This window comes from Nuphar pumila, chromosome 8 (assembly GCF_984573655.1).
Source record: "Nuphar pumila chromosome 8, dmNupPumi1.hap1.1, whole genome shotgun sequence".
NCBI lineage: Eukaryota > Viridiplantae > Streptophyta > Magnoliopsida > Nymphaeales > Nymphaeaceae > Nuphar > Nuphar pumila.
This window is the reverse complement of record NC_143256.1, coordinates 19,644,877-19,665,016: the sequence shown is the minus strand read 5'-3', so window position 1 is coordinate 19,665,016 and position 20,140 is coordinate 19,644,877. Positions and strand designations below refer to the sequence as shown.

At 38.1% G+C, this 20,140-nt stretch overlaps 1 protein-coding gene across 1 annotated transcript in view; it reads left to right on the top strand.

Moving 5' to 3' along the window:
• Positions 1-20,140, top strand: part of LOC149829726 (uncharacterized) — a 75,548-nt gene that overhangs the window by 21,375 nt on the left and 34,033 nt on the right. Inside the window, exons 3-5 of the mRNA XM_090016071.1 lie at positions 963-3,300; positions 3,383-3,454; positions 3,581-3,760. Coding sequence (XP_089872197.1) covers positions 963-3,300; positions 3,383-3,454; positions 3,581-3,760 — 2,590 coding nt within the window. The remainder of the gene's footprint in view (positions 1-962; positions 3,301-3,382; positions 3,455-3,580; positions 3,761-20,140) is intronic.

The window sequence follows — 20,140 nt, the reverse complement described above, 5'->3', positions numbered from 1 at the left end:
ATAGAGCCAAAGAGGAGAGAAAAAGTGAGGCAGACCAGCTAGTAGTTGGACTGCCTTCAACGGTCATAAATATGACTCTTGGGAACAATCCAAGAGCTAGTTGGACTGCTCCAACACTCAATATGACTGTTTGGAACAATCCAACAGCTAGTTGGACTGCTCCAACAATCATATTGACTGTAAAAGTCAAAAAATAAAAAATACAGAAAATAAAGAGCCTAAAAAGTCTATACAGCCCTACTAGGCTGTCCCTATTACATGATGTGAAATGACTAAAAAGCCCCTGATGTACATATACATATCCATACGACATATTTTAACACTCCTGTCCCTACAGGGCTAGGTGTGTGTCAACACCTGGCCTTATAGGGCGAGGCATTAAGAGAGAGAGAGAGAGCCTCGCTGGATGGGGATCTCATCTCTATCATGGGTGGAGGAGCACGGTAGAGGGGAGGGGCCGAAATGTGCCTTGACTCTCTTTATGTCTTTTTTTTTTTGTTTTCTTTTCATGTTATACTTTTCAACAGAAGAACAAAAATAGACTTTGTCAGTGTTGTCTGAGTCCAGTTTTGGACCTTTATAACCTTGGGTGCGGTTGACCACACCCAAAAAATGTTGACCACACCCGGTGCGGTTGGACTCGATCCAGCTGCACCCGGTGCCACACCTGCGTTGTGTCGATGCGGGTGCATATGGTCTCTTTGGCAAGTCCATGTGACAGTTTATAGGGGTCTCAAGTTTGAATTCCACTGGGAGCAGTGCCCAATTTGGCTATCCAAAAGAAAAAAAAAGCAAAATGGATTTAAGAGCCTAGACAATAAAATTTCAAAAGGTCTCTCTCTCTCTCAAAAAGGAAAAAAAAACTATTCAGTGCATTTTCATGCTTGATTGAGAGTATGCAGTTTGAATGACTGAAGCATCTTCAGTTGCAATGCTAACAATTTATTCAACACATTACACAGGTGAAACGCAAAAGATTCCTTTACAATCTATCAGATTCTATGCTTGTTAAGAGTGCTTTTGATGGACAGATGAAGACTTGGTTTCTTCACATGGATGCTTTGACTCTCTGTATGATTAAACATCAAGAAGATCCAGGTCGGGACTTTTCTACACCACAATTTGATGATGCCCAGGTTCCGCAACCTGAAAGCTTGGAGGCAGTTATTTGTAAACAAATTGATCAGACCTCAGGGAGGTTGGGTGGTTCTGCCATTCATGAACCTAAGGATATGGAAGGTGCCTCCAAGCTGGCTCTTTGCTCAACTGGTATAGGTGGCTTCTGCAAGAGCCACTTGCTTGAACATGTACCCAATGAGTCAAGTCGCCCTGATAATGAACCACCATGTGCTGAAAGTTCTGACTTAGTGAATGCAAAATTTATTCTTACTGAACAAAATTTTCAAGGTGGTATTGAAGGAGAAGCTTCAAAAGCATCTCACTTGGTTGGAGAATATCCAACTTCAGATCACAAAGCATCAATATCTGGCAACAAAAATGTTGTAAACTTCAATCAGCCACAAAATCGTGATACTGATTTGAACCTGAAAGTGTATAGCAGATGTGATGGACAAGAAGTCAACTGCCAAGATTTGAACGAGAGGACCATATCTTCAGTTGTAGCACGACCCAAGTCTAAGAAACGGAACAGAGATCGCCTCGAGCCACATGATGATAGCATATTGGAAGGGCTATTAATACCTATCTCTGGTACCAAAAAAGAGGGAAGGAGAAAGAGAAAATATGGCTCTGTCATACAATTGGATAAGGGACCTTTCAAAGAGGATGAAGCAGTCAATGGTTTCCAAACTATGGAAAAATCTGAATTAGAAAAGGTTGCCCGTTGGAACCCTGAAGAGGATGACAAGTCAAACTGCACTCCTTTTGAGGATCTCAACAGGGAATGCACATCATCTGGGGATTTAGTCAAGGTGAAAAAGAAGAAAAAGAGTGTTTTGAAGGTTTATGAAGCAGGGCATGATATTTTGAGTTCAAGTTTTGAAGTTGTCGAGGGTAGATGTAGTGAAAAAGGTTCTCAGGCTTCATTGAGGAAAAGTGTTGATGTGACTAATCTGGCTAATGGAAATAAAAATATTTCACAAGATGGAGAATCAAAACTTTCTGATTCAGAGAGAATGAATGATGAGAAGGGGTTAAAACCCTTGCAAACTGTTCAGCCCTCAGGAAACACTGAATCTGCAACAGAGGAAAAAAGGAAGAAGCCAAAAGCAACTAGGAATCGCCAAAAGCATTCTTTGGGTGATGATCCTTCAATCTGTGATCACCAAAATATTATTGATAATAATCACAATATTACAAGTCAGAGCATTGAAAGGAAACAATTGGAAAAAAACAATTTGTCTGCAAAATCTAATAAGGCTGATATGAGAAACACAAAATCCGACAGTGAAACATTGACATCTACAAAGGGAGTAGATATAGACGGACATGAATTGGCCGCCCCAGAAAAGCTTCATGCTGTTGGCGCTGAGGTTGATTTGGTTTCTAAAGATAATAAAAGGAAGAAATCAAAGACGACTGAAGCTGCTGTGGCAGAAAGACTTACTGTTTCTCAAGTTGAGGTTGACAGCATTGTTGTCCCAAATGTCTCATTATCGGGGTATGGGCATACTGAACCAACAAATGACAGGAGAACACGTATTGATGGCACTAAGAAAAAAGAGAAAAGATTTCATGGAAAGAGTAAGAATGTGGATTTAGAAGTATCCATGTCAAATAGTCAATTATTATCTTCTTCGATCAGAAATGCAAAATACAGCCACACTGAACAAGCATCTTCAAAGATGCATGACAGCACTCATTGTGCTTTAACTTCTATGGCAACTCAAGAGAAGGGCATAAACTCTAATGTGGAATCTGTCTATGACGCTACTACTAAAGATGATGAAGGTTGTTCTGATTTATCTGTTAAAGGGAAAGAAATTTGTCACCTTCAAAAGGATTCTTTGAACTTCATTGATTACTTTGCGCCAGGATTGAGCAATGATAAACATGTGCATCCTGATGAAAATCTTGCATCAGGGAAAAGAACCAAGAAAGTACGTGCAAAACAAGTTGCTAATAGCAAGCAGGATTTCTTGGTTCAATCCAATGGAGTGGATTCTTTGGGTAAAGTACATCATGATCATCATGGCAAGGAAAAGGATGTTGATTTCACTAATTCAGACCCAGGCATGCTGCACGAACAGGTATCGGCAAGAGAGCGTGAAACACAAGGAGGTGATTTCTCTGACAAGAAGGCACCAGGGGAGACCTTTGATATTATTGTCAAGCCACATGGTGATTCTTTATTGTGTGCTGCAAGTTTATGCAATCTCTAAAAGCAATAAAGAAAAACTTACTATTTTCTGTTCATTTGCAGACCAGGATCCTTCTGGAGCTGGTCCTGATCACAGTCCTGTTAAAGAAGCACAGCGACCTGTATCTGATCGTGGTAATATAACTGAATTTCATGATCAGCTTGAAACCAGTAAAATAAATAAATGGGTTGTTTCTGATTCTGACACTTGTCATAGGACACTAAATAAGGACTCAAATGAAAACCAGAGCTTTGTTTCAGGTGCAGGCAACTATGAAATGAGTTCTAAAGCCAGAGATAATGGAATGGATACGGATGCTACTACAGATGCCTCTTCAAATAACTTGTCTGCATCAGCTTGTTCAGATCAAGACTTGGACTCAACAGGTTCAGAGACCCTGTCACCAAATCCGTGGTCAGATGATTGTGAACGTGGAAGTGGTACTCTGTTATTAACCTTTTGTAAAACATTTGTTTAACCCCTTGTGATTAGTTTATAGTTATTTCTTCCAGGGTTTATAAACTCTGGAAGCTTGTTGGTAGTATGTCCGAACTCGTGATATATTTCTTTGTAGAGAATGATAATCTCTTGTGCTTGAGCTTGTGAATACTTCCTGCTCAGAGAACAAGATATACTCATGCTTCAGAGATACTTCCTTGTTGGAACCACTTGGTTAATATTTCTAATCAAACTAACTAGGGTTGTAAGTATTGTATTGTAACCCATATCGGTCGGGCCAAAATAAGATACATATCGCTTAAAGTCCGCGAATTTTCTGGATTTTCAGAAATAATAAGGGATTATTCTCGGTACTTTTTATGAGAAATTCATCCATAGTTATTCTTCGATGAACTTTTGAATGTTTATCAAGTTATTTAACTTATACGAGCTTTTTAGACACTTTTGGATCTAGATCTCGATGGGGGATCCATGAAGATCGACCCTCATGAAACCCAGTTCAAGTCATACATTTGACATAGGTAGTATCCATTGAATCTCCTAATTAAATTATGTTTGGAACTTTGGATCCGGTATATGATCTGAAATTATGAAACATCATAACAAGGACTCATTCAATGGACTCGGTCCGCGCTTAGAATTATTTCAAGTTGGGTCTCGGAGGAGATCCAGATTACTCAAAGTCTTAAGGCTTAGGATTGGATCCATTAGATAGATCCAATCTCAAAACAAGTTGAATTCGAAAGAGATCCAAATTTATGAATACTCCAGGTCTAGAATTGGATCCAAAAAGATAAATCAATTCTCAAAACATGTGAAAACCTTATTATATATGTATATATACATGATTGCTTATGTTTGGATCCGAGATTCAAACACGACCCAAGATGGATCTCACATAAGACAATAAGGCTTTTGGGTCCATTTAGACCCAAACCAACTCAGAACTCAAAGACCGCTTCATTGGATTGGAAATTGGAATCCGAATATGGATCCAATCCAATCTAAATTCAATGCATATAACCTAGACATAAGTTTTGGAAATGGATTTGGATTTTTATTCAAATCCAAACCACACTCCATGCAATTATATATATGTATATATATGTAATAGATATATATAATTAGGATTGAGTTGGATCCAAATGGACCTAGCCCAATCCGAATCAAAACACCTTATATATATATATATATATATATATATATATATATATATATATATATATATATATATATTGAGTTGGGTCCCAATGGACCCAACCCAATCCCTTGAACAACCCCCATAAATCGCCCCTTTTTAAGAGATGGAGGTTTGGATCAAGGTTGGATCCAACTCAGATCTAAACCACCTAGCCGACACCCCACCATCGCCATACGCACTCTATGTAAACCTGCCACCCATGGTTTTTGATGAAAAACTTTATACGCCCCCCCTCTCACCGACTCTCACTCCCTATGCATCCTCTTCTTCCCCACCCCGTGTCTCCCTTTCAGCCAAAGGCGACCTAGGTGGGCCATCCCACCTCCATACCCCATCTCCCTCCTCTTTGCAATCTCCGGTGAAGAAATAGGTTGGAGGCCTGCCCACCTCCCCAACCACCTCCTTAGTTCCCTCAGTAGGAGGATCGTGTCTCGATTGGGGGTCCAGACCCGGCTCATCCTGACAATCGAACCCTCTTCCCCCGTCCCCTTTGTTGCGCTCGAGCAACAACAACTTCTAGTGTTGTTGCTGTTTCGAGTTTGGTCGAGCCAAGCTAAGCTCAGATATCATTGAGCTCAGCCCGATTCAGCCCAGTACCCCAGACCGGCTCGGGTGCATTGAGTTTGACTCGGCTTCACCGAGTCAGCCCGATCGGTCCTACTTGCCCTCCCCTTGACCTGCTTGGTCAGGCGCAACCAAGTTGAGCTCGGCTAGCACCGAGCCTAGCTTGGTTCACCCTTGTCCCGAGCTTGGCTCGGTTTTCTTAAATTGATTCTGGCTTGGTCAAGAGGAAGCCTCGGGCTGCCTCTTACTTGGCTCAGCCAAGCTGGGTTCAACAAGATCCATTTTTGTGGTACCGAGCCTAGCTTGGTCAAACCTAGTCAACTTGGTTCTCTACCGAACCAAACTGATGCTTTTTATGCCTTGTTGCGCCTGACTCGACTTATATTGGTCCCGACTCAAACTGGGTTCAAGTTCGATCCCTGTGACACAATCATCGCCTCTTCTGCTAATATAAGATTTTAACATCATTTTTTACGTAGTACGCTAAAATCCTTTTAGCGCACCACATCGCCGGAATGAACGGAACATGCTTATCGAGGCATGAGCTTTTAAAAACCTATGCTCAGAATCGTTAGAAATACGAACCATCTTCAAGGTAGGAGAAAGTTTTATACAATGATGACAGCGAAATATTTCTGATATATATGTATTATATTTACATCAAATATATATATATATATATATATACACACACACACACATATTTTTAACCTAAGGATGCAGTTTTGCGTATTCTTGTCCCATTTAAATTACATTATTTATTTTGTCGTCATGCTATTACGTGCACATGCTCCTGTTTACGCAATTTACTTGACTCGATGTGCGATTTCATACACCAGACTCTGCTTACGCAATTTACTTAACTCGATGCATAGTTTCACACACTGAGCCCTGCTCTATGCTATTTACTTGTCGTCGCGCTGTTATGTGCACATACTTCTGCTTTAATATATATATGTATCCTATATGCATATATAATTATTCAGACTACGTAGTTTTGCATACTCTTGGTCTATTTCAATTATGCACACATTTATTTATGGTACGCAATTTTGCGTACTCTTGCTTACTTTAAATTACGCTATTATTTATTTAAAGACGCATATTTATGCATCCCTGCTTTAACTCAATTTCAACAAAGTCTTCGTGCGAGATTTCAAGTTTGCATGCCCCAATATCTCGTAAAATAAAACAAGTATTTTATGTTCGCATGTTCATGATATTCAGCGTACACATGCGTTGCTTATCCTACGAACAAAATAAGGCTTCCATGCTCCCATGAATCAAGGTTGTTGCATCCGTTCTTACTGGACAATTCTCAAGTGTTGGAATGTTCTTCAAAATACCTTTCCAACCTAGCTCGAACTTTAAAATAAGTTGAGATTGGCATGACTCTGGCATTCACAACTAAGTCTTCTCTTCGAACTAATATAACACAAAGATTTTGACTACATAGACTTCGGTCATTCATGCGTCAGGTCCTTTCTTTCTACATCTGGAATGACACTGGTGTCATACTAGGCACCAACACAATCGAGAACTCGATTTCCCTGTGAGGTGACAAACCCGGTAAGTCTTCTGGGAAGACATTCGAAAACTCACAGACCTTGTCCAGCTGCTTCAAGGGTGTCTCTTGACTGTCCGTGGTGGACACACTGGCCAAGAACACCACACATCCCTACTTGTGGCACTTCGAGATCTTCATAACCGAGACGATCTTCACCTCACTCACAGGCTTAGACGCCTGAAACACCAACGCAGACAAGTCAGGACGCTCCAACAAAACCTTCTTACCTCGACACAAAAGAGTCGCGTTATGTATGGACAACCAGTCCATACCCAGAATGATGTCATAAAAAGTCATGTTTTGTATGACTAGGTCGGCAAACAATTCATGCCCCTCGATAACTACTTGAACTACAAGAAGATACTTCCTATATCGAGTAGACACGCCCATCCGAGACATCACGTCAAGAGTCTTCTCCAAACTAGATGGTACGAGGTCAAACAGTCTAGCAAAAGACAAAGATATAAATGAATGGGTTTTCCCCGAATCAAATATAACATGAGCAAGATGATCAATGACTACGAGAATACCTTCGATCAGGTTGGCCTGATCACCCTGCTTGGTGACCGTGGCAGTGTAGACTCTCTCGTTGGTCTTCCTCTACGCTTATTGCTGTTGTTGACTGCCCTGAGCTGTCAGCTTGCTTGGACAGTACTACGCTACGTGACCCGACTGCTGGCACTGGTAGCGCACCCCCTTGAACACTGTTGTTGCCGTTATCTCCGTACTTCTGCAATCCACCCTTGAATTGCTCCGACTCCTTGTTCAGGATGGATGCAAACTCGATCACATAATTAAACGTAGTAGGACAACTCTGTTAAAATGTAAAACTGTACATATATGTATATATAATAATATTATATTATTATATATATATAAATACATTTTTAATTTCTTTCTTTTCTGTATTTTTTTCCTTTATTTTTATTTTTTGTTTTTATGTCATCTAGTTCAGTTTGAACTAGAATGACTGTTGCTAGTCAAGTCCTGTCCAGACTTGACTAGCAATAGAGCTGTTGGACTGACACAGTCCAACAGCTCTTAATAGAGCTGTTGGACTGTGCCCAACAGCTCTATTGAGTCCTCTTTCAGCTGTGTATATAAAGGGGTGCAGCCCCTCTTGTATTTTACTCCAATGCTTCTTAAGCAATTGGTTTTTCATATCAATAAAGAATACATTTTTATTTTTATTTTGTTTCCAGTTATACCCTTTTTAAGGGTTATGCTTTAGTGTCATTCTTGACACTTGCTCTTGTTAATCAAAGCTCGTGTTTCGAAGATCCCCATTTCATTTCATGGTATCAGAGTCGCGGAAGTACTAAATCTTGAGGAAAAGCTGCCTCGGTTTTCGTGCCCGTTTGCAAAAGTGTTCGCCACTTGAAGAGAAGTGTTTTATCACTTCATTGGAGAAGATTTCACATCTTGTTGTATTGTTTTTTTTTTCTTTCTTTCTCATTTTTCTTCTTGTTTCTCTTCTATCCCTATTCTTTCTCTCCTTGTAATCGATGGATGACAATGATAAAGTCACCATCATGCCTATGAAACTAAGCGATACGAACTATGTAACATGGGCTTCAATCATGAAGCACCATATATGGGGAAAAGGCTTATGGGGGATTGTGGATGGTTCCGATTCGGAACCTAAGCTATCTCTTACTAAAAAGGAGGGAGATAAAGAGGTCCCTCTATCGGAAGAAGAGAAAATCAAGGCTATTGCCTCATACGAGAAGAAATGGAAAGAATGGAGAATATCTCATGCGAAGATAATGTCATGGCTTATCAATAGCGTTGACATTAAAAAATGCTCAAGTCTTGCCAAATTTGATCATGCCGATAAGGCATGGGAATACCTTAAGAATATGTATTCCCTTAAAGATATTGCACACGTGTGCAACCTCCAAGAAAAAGTTCGAATGATGACACAAGGAGACAAAACTATTCGTGAATATTACAATGGGTTGTCCGAACTTTGGGAAGAACTTTCCCTTTTAGAACCAAAGTGGCATTGTGCCGAAGACATCGAGCTTCGTCAGAAACAACTCGATGCTGAACATTTTTACCAGTTTATCACTGGATTAAGGCCGGAATTTGAAACCACTAAATCGGCCCTACTTCACCGGGGAAAAATTCCTTCTATTGTTGAAACTATTGAAGAGTTAACAATGGAAGAAAATCGTTTCCGGAAAGGTTCTTTAAAAATTGAAGATGATTCCGTTTTAGCCGTGTCTAGACCAGGGAATCATGTTCGATCATATAGGCCTCCTCACTTTAACCGACAAAATGGTGACTATGATAAGAAGAAAGTTATTTGTCATCACTGTCATGAACCAGGACACTACAGGCCACAATGTCCCAAACTTAAGGAGCTGAGAGAAAAAAGAGCTGCAATTGCTGGATCGGAGCCTAAAGATCAGGATGCACCAGTTTCCCTGGCCCAACTAATGGAGATTCTTCAGCCTCTCATCAAAGGTGCCTCTTCCTCATCTGAAGCTTCAACCGGCGCAGCAGCCTCATCTTTTTCTGATTTAGGTAAAATTTCTTGGCTTCTTGACTCTGGTGCATCTTTTCATATGACCCCAAATAATCAAAGTCTATCCAAATGTGTTAAAAATAAAACAAGTGTGTCAAAGGTCTTTACTGCTGATGGGACTTCTCTTGAAATAGAAGGAATAGGAAATTTTGAAAAAATTTATAAAACAAAAAATTTTTTTATTCCAGAAATTAGACATGTTCCCAAATTAAATTTAAATCTTTTATCTGTATCTCAAATTTCTGATTATGGGTGTAATATTTCTTTTTCTTCTCATGGTTGTTGGGTACAGGATCGCCAGTCAGGCAAGCTGATTGGGGAAGGCCATAGAGAAGGAGGGCTCTATTACATGGATTTTTTGGAAATGCCGAAGAAAGCTTTTTGTTATAATATTCAAAAAATAGAGTTGGAACTGTGGCATAAGAGACTTGGTCACCCACATATAGCCAAAATCCAACATTTTCCAAATCTAGGGAAATTTTGTAACTCTGAATCATTTGATTGTAAAGATTGTATTCTCGGCAAAATGAAAAGATTACCATTTTAGAACAGAACCTTTTTCTCTTCAAGACCACTTGAATTAATACACTCGGATGTTTGGGGTCCTGCACCAGTAATTTCTAAAGGAGGATTTGTTTACTATGTTATTTTTGTCGATGATTTCTCCCGACATACGTGGATGTACTTTCTCAAACATAAGTCTGAAGTATTTTCATACTTTCAAACTTTTCATAATATGGTTAAAAACAAGTTTCAAAATGATATTACTATTTTTCGCATAGATTCAGGGGGAGAGTTTTTATCCACAGATTTTCAAAATTATCTTAAATTGCATGGCATCACACATCAAAGATCTTGTCCTTATACACCTCAACAAAATGGACTGGCAGAACGAAAACATCGCCATATTATAGAAACCACTAGAACTTTATTAATAGCAAATCAAGTCCCTAAAGACTTTTGGGCAGAAGCTGCCTTAACTGCCACCTATCTCATTAATAGGATGCCATCTTCTTCGTTACAAAATATCACTCCCATTGAAAAACTTATGAACATTTCTCCAGACTACTCTAGATTAAGAATATTTGGGTGCAAATGTTTCATATTTACTGACAAAAATGATAAACTTTCCCCTCGTGCGATTCCCTGTGCCTTTTTAGGATATGCTGAAAACCAGAAAGGTTATAGATGTTTTGACTTCAAAAATAATAAACTATATGTGTCTAGAAATGTTTCCTTTCTTGAAAAGGAGAGCTTCTTTGATTTTAGAAAATTAAAAGACGTCACTGAGTACTCCTTTTTGCTAGATCTAACATCAACATCTGATGAATATGACCTTGATTGTAACTTTGATGATGATCACAAAATTATTGATCTTAATGTTGAAAATGAAGAAGTTCATAGAGATACTAGTATTCAATATTCCAGGCGACAAGAGTCTAATACTCCATGTGCACTTGAGAAATATTCTAACATTCCAACTAGACAATCATCCCGAATCTCGAGGCCTCCAGAAAAGTTTGTATCATACGAGTCTTTCTCACCCACATATAGGGCAGTTATTGCATTAATTCACTCATATGAAGAACCATCCACATATTTTCAAGCAAAAAATGATATCAAATGGATAGAAGCCATGAAAGCTGAATTAGATGCACTTGAAAAGGCTTCTACATGGAATATTCAAGATCTTCCTCCAGGGAAGAAAACTATAGGATGTCGATGGGTTTATAAAATTAAAACCAAGAGTGATGGTACTCTTGAAAGATATAAAGCCCGTTTAGTAGCCAAAGGTTATGCCCAAGAATATGGGATTGATTATGAAGAAACCTTTGCTCCGGTGACTCGTATGACTACTGTCCGAACCTTAATTGCCTTAGCTTCTATCAAAAAATGGTCTATTTTTCAAATGGATGTCAAAAATGCTTTTTTAAATGGAAAGCTAGTTGAAGAAGTATATATGGAACCCCCTCCTGGTTTAAGTATTCCTAAGGGTAAAGTCCTTCGCTTAGAAAAAGCTCTTTATGGACTTAAACAAGCACCAAAAGCTTGGTATGATAGGTTTAGTCGTGTTATGATTGATATTGGTTTTCAATTCTGTTTAACTGACACTGCTTTGTTTATTAAGAATTCTGATGCAGGGATCATTGTGCTTCTTCTCTATGTGGATGATATGATCATCACCGGAAGCGATAAACAGGGAGTTGCAACAATCAAAACACTTCTTAAATCTCATTTTGAAATGACTGATTTGGGCTTGTTGAGATATTTTTTAGGCATTGAAGTTGCTTATTCTCCTAGAGGATATTTATTATCTCAGACTAAATTTGCTTTTGATATTGTTTTCAGGTCTGGTATTACTGATGATAAGAAAGTTGACACTCCAGAAGTTGTTAATGTTAAAATGAAGATTGATGATGGAGAACTTCTTGCAGACCCTACTCCTTACAGACAGCTTGTCGGGGCACTTTCCTATCTATCCATTACCAGACCAGATATAGCACATGCTGTTCATACAACAAGTCAATTTCAACATGCTCCTACTTCTGTTCATATGGGAGCAGTCATGCGTATTATCAGATACATCAAGTCCTTTCTTTCACGAGGACTTTTCTTATCTTCCTCCTCTTCTCTTGATTTAATTGCATATACTGATGCTGATTGGGGAGGTGATCCCAATAACAGACACTCAACCACTGGCTTTTGTGTCTTTTTAGGGGAATCATTAATCTCGTGGAGGTGTAAAAAGCAGCAGAAGGTATCTCTCTCATCCACCGAAGCTGAATACAGAGCCATGGCAACCACGACCATGGAAGTAGTTTGGCTCCGACGACTGCTTGCTGACATGGGAGTTGAAGCAACAAAGGCTTCACAAATGTGTTGTGACAACAAAAGTGCGATCTACATTGCCAGTAACAGAACATTCCATGAACGCACCAAACACATCGAAATGGATTGTCACTACGTCAGAGAGGAATATCTACACGGGATAATTGATCTGCCATATGTCACTTCAGAATATCAGTTAGCAGACTTCTTTACAAAGCCTCTCGCTGCTCCCCGATTTCACTTTCTCTTAGACAAACTTTCGCTCATTGTACCGTAAGTTTGAGGGGGAGTGTTAAAATGTAAAACTGTACATATATGTATATATAATAATATTATATTATTATATATATATAAATACATTTTTAATTTCTTTCTTTTCTGTATTTTTTTCCTTTATTTTTATTTTTTGTTTTTATGTCATCTAGTTCAGTTTGAACTAGAATGACTGTTGCTAGTCAAGTCCTGTCCAGACTTGACTAGCAATAGAGCTGTTGGACTGACACAGTCCAACAACTCTTAATAGAGCTGTTGGACTGTGCCCAACAGCTCTATTGAGTCCTCTTTCAGCTGTGTATATAAAGGGGTGCAGCCCCTCTTGTATTTTACTCCAATGCTTCTTAAGCAATTGGTTTTTCATATCAATAAAGAATACATTTTTATTTTTATTTTGTTTCCAGTTATACCCTTTTTAAGGGTTATGCTTTAGTGTCATTCTTGACACTTGCTCTTGTTAATCAAAGCTCGTGTTTCGAAGATCCCCATTTCATTTCAAACTCGTCATGACACGAACCTGAAGACCGTCCTTCAACCCGCTTACGTACTTTGCAGCCCTCGCCTTGTCGTCTGCGAATAGGTTTGAGCAGTATTGCTCTAAGCTTCAGAATTTGGTAGCGTAGTCACCAAACTCATGTTCCCTTGCACGAACTCGGGGAACTGGTGCTGCATGCGCTCCCGAGCATAGGATGGAAAATACGCCTCCAAGAAGTCCCCTCCGAATGTCTCTCAAGGAATACTCTCAACTCTATCAAACTTCACCCGACGTAGGGTGTCTCACCACTTTTTGGCATCGCCTTTCAGTCGATACATGCAAAAATTCGTCTGCCTGTCCTCCAGCACAAGGAGGACACGAAACACCCTCTCTATCTCCTCGACCCAACTCTTGGCTGCCTTTCTTGAAAAAGTTGGCAGGTCCAGCTTCAAGAATTTCTCGTACGTGATCGCACTAGTATTCACAGTAACTGATGCGAGGTAGACACATGTCGTCGGCTGCGCCGTCTGCGCCTGAACATGTGTAGGTCACACCGCCAAAGTATTGACATTCATAAGAAAGTCTCTCCACTCTTGTCTCAGTTGGAGTGTTGGAAGAAGCACGAGTATGCGCATACATCTATAATACAAATTAAATAAAATTTATTAGTAATTTCGTATCCCTGATCAAGCGTACCCCCTTAGGATTGATATAAAAGTCATAACAAGCAAAAAAATTTAAATCACACATTGATTTAAATATATTTATCCCTGCAGTTAAAATTCACAAGATAACTCCTACCAGTGACGAAGAGACCACTTCTAGAGTACGAGTTTGTGACTTTCTGGTGATGGTTCTAACAATTTCAAGTAATTCAATGCATGACTCTGGTACCAACTTTTTAACGACCCCAACTAACCCTTGTAAAAATACTAGATTTTTTTTTAAAATAATTGTGGAAACTCGCACAAGGATCGAAAGCATCACTAATTTAATATACCAAACCACAAACCATATCGTGCATTGAATCAACTGAAGAAATAAATCAAACTTTATTAATTGAATAAATTATAAATCAAAATCGTCTATGCCAATTTGAGCCATCCTGTCAGAATCCAGAACACCAGTCACAACTCTTGAAGTCTCCAGCTAGCTGGTCTGAGACATCACTGAGCATCTGTGCTTGTAAAACAGTTTTAAGAAAACAGGTAAGAACCTAAGTCTTCGTATAAATTTCTCTAAAAATTCAAACAGTAAAGAAAATAACATAAACAAATTCATGCATAAATTTCAGAGGAATATCACAAGCAATTAACTTACCACAACTACTTTACTATTCAAGCATTCAACCAAATATCATGCAAAAACAAATATGCATAATGCATAAACTAATGCTGAACAATAAAATATGCATGAATAACTTATTAAGTTATTTATCAGAATTGCTTTTGCATGTATGTTCCTATTTAAATGCACATAATTTTAATTTACAATTCACAAATTTTTGAAGTCCAAGTTAGGTTTCTAGTTATAGCTTAACACAGTTTGTATTTTATTACTAGGTTCTACACTTATTCCTCGACTGACGTCAGAAATGCTCACCTTCCATCGGAAAATTAGAAATCCTCACCTGATGCTGAGACATCTATGAAAATCTTTAACCATTGATGCCACTTTCTTGGTATATCAAAAACTACACTTGAGTCAACAACACCACCCCCAGGCAAAGTGGTTGGAATCTCCCTAAAACCGTGGTCGGGAGGTGAACCACCATATCAGGTTCAGGAGCATAATCACACATTGAGTTTTAGTATCCTCACGGTCCCTCAAGACTGCCATCCAAGATTCTCACACTGTATAAAGGACATCATAAAAGTGATTAATTATACTGTTTGGTCTTTTTTACTATTTTAAATAAATTTCAATTTGTTTGCACAAGAACCGATTTGCAAATCAACATGCAAAACCAACAAATTTTGTGCTCTGACCCTCACAATTTAACAATATAATTAAATTTGAAAAACCAATAATTTTCAGAAATAAATTTTGCAATGCATAAATAGAATCAACATCAATTAGAGCAGCACGTGCTCTTGGCCTACATGGTCCATAGTAGTTTATATCTGGCCACAAACACATCTAGAAAATAATTTATGCAACTTGCAAAATTTCAATGAACAAACATGCTCACAATGCATATTCAAAACAAACAAAATGAATGCACATTAAGTGAAGCACATACGCATGTGAATATAATGCTTGAATAACATACTATTCATGATCAATTTTATGCATAATCAACCAAACATGCATATGATCATAGTCATGCAAACATCAAATAAATTTCAGATTCATGTGTATGATATGCACAATTGTAAACTGATTAAATCAGGATCAGGTTTATGTATTAATTCAGAAAATACATAATCCAATCACAATCATGTACGTGTATCTGCCATGGCAAAACCATACAAAGTTGGTCCAATTGTTAAGCCACAGTTGGAGTTGATCCATGTACATGATCAAAATCATGTACATGAGTCGACTAAGCTGAAGAATACATATCAACAACATGCTAGCTGATCCATGTACATGGGTCGGCCAGACCAAAACAATCATATACTATGTACATGATCTTAATCATGTACATGGGTCTGCCAGACCTGTACCGCATGGACAATATTCTGGTTGATCCATGTACATGATCGTAATCATGTACGTAGGTCGGCCAGTCCTATTGTTAAAATGTAAACTGTAATATATATATATTATTTAATATTATTATATTTTCTTTTATTATTTTCTTTTTCTATTTTTCTTTATTTCCTTTTTTAGCATCTAGTTCAATAGAAACTAGATATTTGATTGTGCAAATAGCTGTTGGACTGTAGTCCAACAACTATAATAAATGTTGTTGGACTATAGTCCAACAACTATAATAATAAATGTTGTTGGACTGTAGTCCAACAGCTATATTAAGAGACGTTGGAATCCAAAGTCTCTTTTGGAGAGCTCAAAATGAGCTCTCCTCTCTCCCACTTTTTTGTATATATAGGGGTGAACCCCTTCAATGTAAATAACCATGCTTCTTAAGCATTTTGTTCATGAATAAATTATTATTATTTATTTTTCAAGTGTTCTTCCTTTTATACCCTTTCAAGGGTCATGCTTGTAGTGTCTCCAATAGACACTTGTTTGTGAGTTATTTGTGCATTTGTTGAAGACCACCATTTCATTACATGGTATCAGAGCTACGAAATCCTTAGATCTTGAAGTGCTTCCGCTTCGATTTCCGTGCCACATTTACAAACGGTGTTTCTTCACCTTGTTCTTGGCTCAAGAAGATTTGTTTGAAGAAAGGCGAACTTGTGCTACAAAAAATTTTGGTTTTGTATCCTCTCTTATTCCTTTGTCTACTCTTTTTCTTTTCTTTTTATTTTTCTCTCTCTCTCCTCCTATTTATTCCTCTCTTACCCTTGTAAAAGATGGATGACAATGATAAGATCACCATCATTCCTATGAAGCTAAATGATACTAACTATGTAATGTGGGCTTCGATTATGAAGCACCACATTTGGGGAAAAGGTTTATGGGGTATTGTGGATGGTTCCGATTTGGAACCTAAACTATCTCTTACCAAGAAAGAGGGTGATAAAGAGGTTCCTCTAACGGAAGAAGAGAAGAGTAAGGCGTTAGCCACTTATGAAAATAAATGGAAAGAATGGAGGATAGGGCATGCAAAAATTATGTCATGGCTCATCAATAGCATAGACATTAAAAAATGCTCTAGTCTAGCTAAGTTTGAGCATGCCGATAAGGCTTGGGAATACCTCAAAAACATGTATTCCCTTAAAGATATTACACATGTATGCAATTTACAAGATAAAGTTCGGACAATGACTCAAAAAGATAAAACTATTCGAGAATATTATAATGAGTTGTCCGAACTTTGGGAAGAGTTGGCTCTTCTTGAGCCCAAATGGCATTGTGCCAAAGACATCGAGCTTCGCCAAAAGCAACTCGATATGGAACATTTCTATCAATTTGTGAATGGTCTAAGGCCGGAGTTTGAATCCACCAAATCGGCCCTTTTACATCGTGGAAAAATTTCTTCTATTGTTGATACTATAGAAGAGCTCACTATGGAGGAAAATAGACTTAGAAAAAGTACTCCAAAAGTTGATGATGACTCCGTTTAGCTGTATTTAGACCGGGGAATCATACTCGTACTTACAAGCCGCCTCATTTTGGAAGGCAAAACGGCGACTTTGATAAAAGAAAAGTTATTTGTCATCATTGTCATGAACCGGGGCACTATAGGCCTCAATGTCCAAAGTTAAAAAGAAGAGAAGAAAAAAGAGTTGCATCTGTTGAATCTGAGTCAAAAGATCAAGATGCACCTGTGTCTATGGCTCAACTGATGGAAATCCTTCAACCTCTTCTCAAAGGGGTATCCTCCTCAATCGAAGCCTCAACTGGAGCGGCAGTTGCATCTTTCTCCGGTCCAGGTAACTTGGCTTTTAGATTCTGGTGCTTCTTTTCATATGACCCCAAATGTTAATAGTCTATCCGAATGTCTTAAAAATAACTCAAGTGTGTCAAAGGTTTTTACAGCCGATGGCACATCTCTCGAAGTAAAAGGAATAGGATGTTTTGAAAATCTTCAAAAATCCAAAAGATTTTTTATCCCAGAAGTTAGATATATCCCTAAACTTAATTTGAATCTCTTATCTGTCTCACAAATATCTGATTATGGATGTAATATCTCCTTCTCTTCTCATGGTTGTTGGGTACAAGATCGCCAGTCAGGGAAGCTGATTGGGGAAGGCCATAGAGAAGGAGGACTTTATTACATGGACTTTTTGGAATTACCCAAGAATGCATTTTGTTATAATATTCAGAAATTAGAATTGGATTTATGGCACAAAAGGCTTGGCCATCCTCATATGTCTAAAATTCAATATTTTCCAAGTTTGGAAAAATTTGTAATTCTGAAAATTTTTCTTGTAAAGACTGCATTCTTGGCAAAATGAAAAGGTTATCATTTCTTAGTAGAACTTTTGTTTCCTCATGACCACTTGAGTTAATACATTCGGATGTTTGGGGACCCGCACCAGTTATTTCCAAAGGTGGTTATACATATTATGTCATTTTTTGTTGATGACTTTTCTAGACATACTTGGATTTATTTTCTTAAACATAAATCTGATGTCTTTGCTAACTTCCAAATATTTCATAAAATGGTTAAAAATAAGTTTCAAAATGATATTTCTGTTTTTCGCACTGATTCAGGGGGAGAATTTATGTCCAACGAATTCAAAGACTATCTCAATTTACATGGTATTACACATCAAAGATCATGTCCACACACTCCACAACAGAATGGCCTAGCCGAACGCAAACATCAGCACATTATGGAAACTACTAGGACATTGCTAATTGCAAATCAAGTTCCAAAAAGTTTTTGGGCTGAAGCGGTCCTAACTGCCACCTACCTCATTAATAGGATGCCATCTTCCTCATTAAAGAATACAACTCCAATAGAAAAACTTGTTAATTTAACTCCAGATTATTCTAGATTAAGAGTCTTTGGATGCAAATGTTTTGTTTTCACCAACAGAAATGACAAACTCTCTCCTCGTGCAATCTCATGTGCCTTTTTAGGATATGCTGATAATAAAAAAGGCTACAGGTGTTTCGATTTTCAAAATGACAAATTATATGTGTCAAGAAATGTATCTTTTTTGGAAAAAGAAAGCTTCTTTGAATTTGAAAAATCCAAGGATGTCACTAAATACTCATTTTTAATTGATCCAACTTCAAAATCCAATGAATGTGATGTTGGATGTGACCTTGACAATGATCAAAGTCCTATTGTTGTTGAAAATGATGATAATGAAGACCAAATCCATAGGGATGTTAGTCTACAATATTCCAGACGTAGAGAGCAAAATCTTCCATGTGCATTACAAAAATACTCTGAAGTATCACCTAGAAGAACGTCTAGAATCTCTAAACCTCCAGAAAAATTTGTGTCTTATGAATCTTTTTCACCCACGTATAGGGCCGCCATTACATTAATACAATCATATGTTGAACCATCATCCTATTCTCAAGCAAAAAATCATATAGAATGGATAGAAGCCATGAAAATAGAATTGGATGCACTAGAAAAGGCCAATACTTGGACGATACAAGATATTCCTCCGGGTAAGAAACCTATAGGTTGTAGGTGGGTATACAAAGTCAAAACCAAAAGTGATGGGACCCTGAAAAGATATAAGGCCCGTTTAGTAGCAAAAGGATATGCCCAAGAGTATGGCATCGATTATGAAGAACCATTTGCTCCTGTGGCCCGTATGACCACTGTTAGAACTTTAATAGCCTTGGCCTCCATTAGAACATGGCTTATCTTTCAATTAGATGTCAAAAATGCTTTCTTGAATGGGAATCTCGTTGAAGAAGTATACATAGAAGCCCCACCTGGTATTAGTATCCCTAAGGGTAAAGCTCTTCGTCTAGAAAAAGCTCTTTATGGTCTTAAACAGGCTCCAAAAGCCTGGTATGACCGATTTAGTCATGTTATGCATGATATTGGTTTTCAACCTTGTTTAACTGACACTGCTTTGTTTGTTAAGAAATCTGATGCAGGAATTATTATTCTTCTTCTCTATGTGGACGATATGATCATCATCGGAGGCGACAAACAGGGAGTTGCAAATATCAAATCTCTTCTTAAAACTCACTTTGAAATGACTGACTTAGGTTTATTAAGATATTTTTTAGGCATTGAAGTTGCTTATTCCCCTCGGGGGTATTTGATATCTCAATATAAATTTGCTCTTGATATCGTTTCCAGGTCTGGAATTACAGATGATAAGAAAGTAGACACTCCAGAAGTTGTCAATGTTAAAATGAAAAT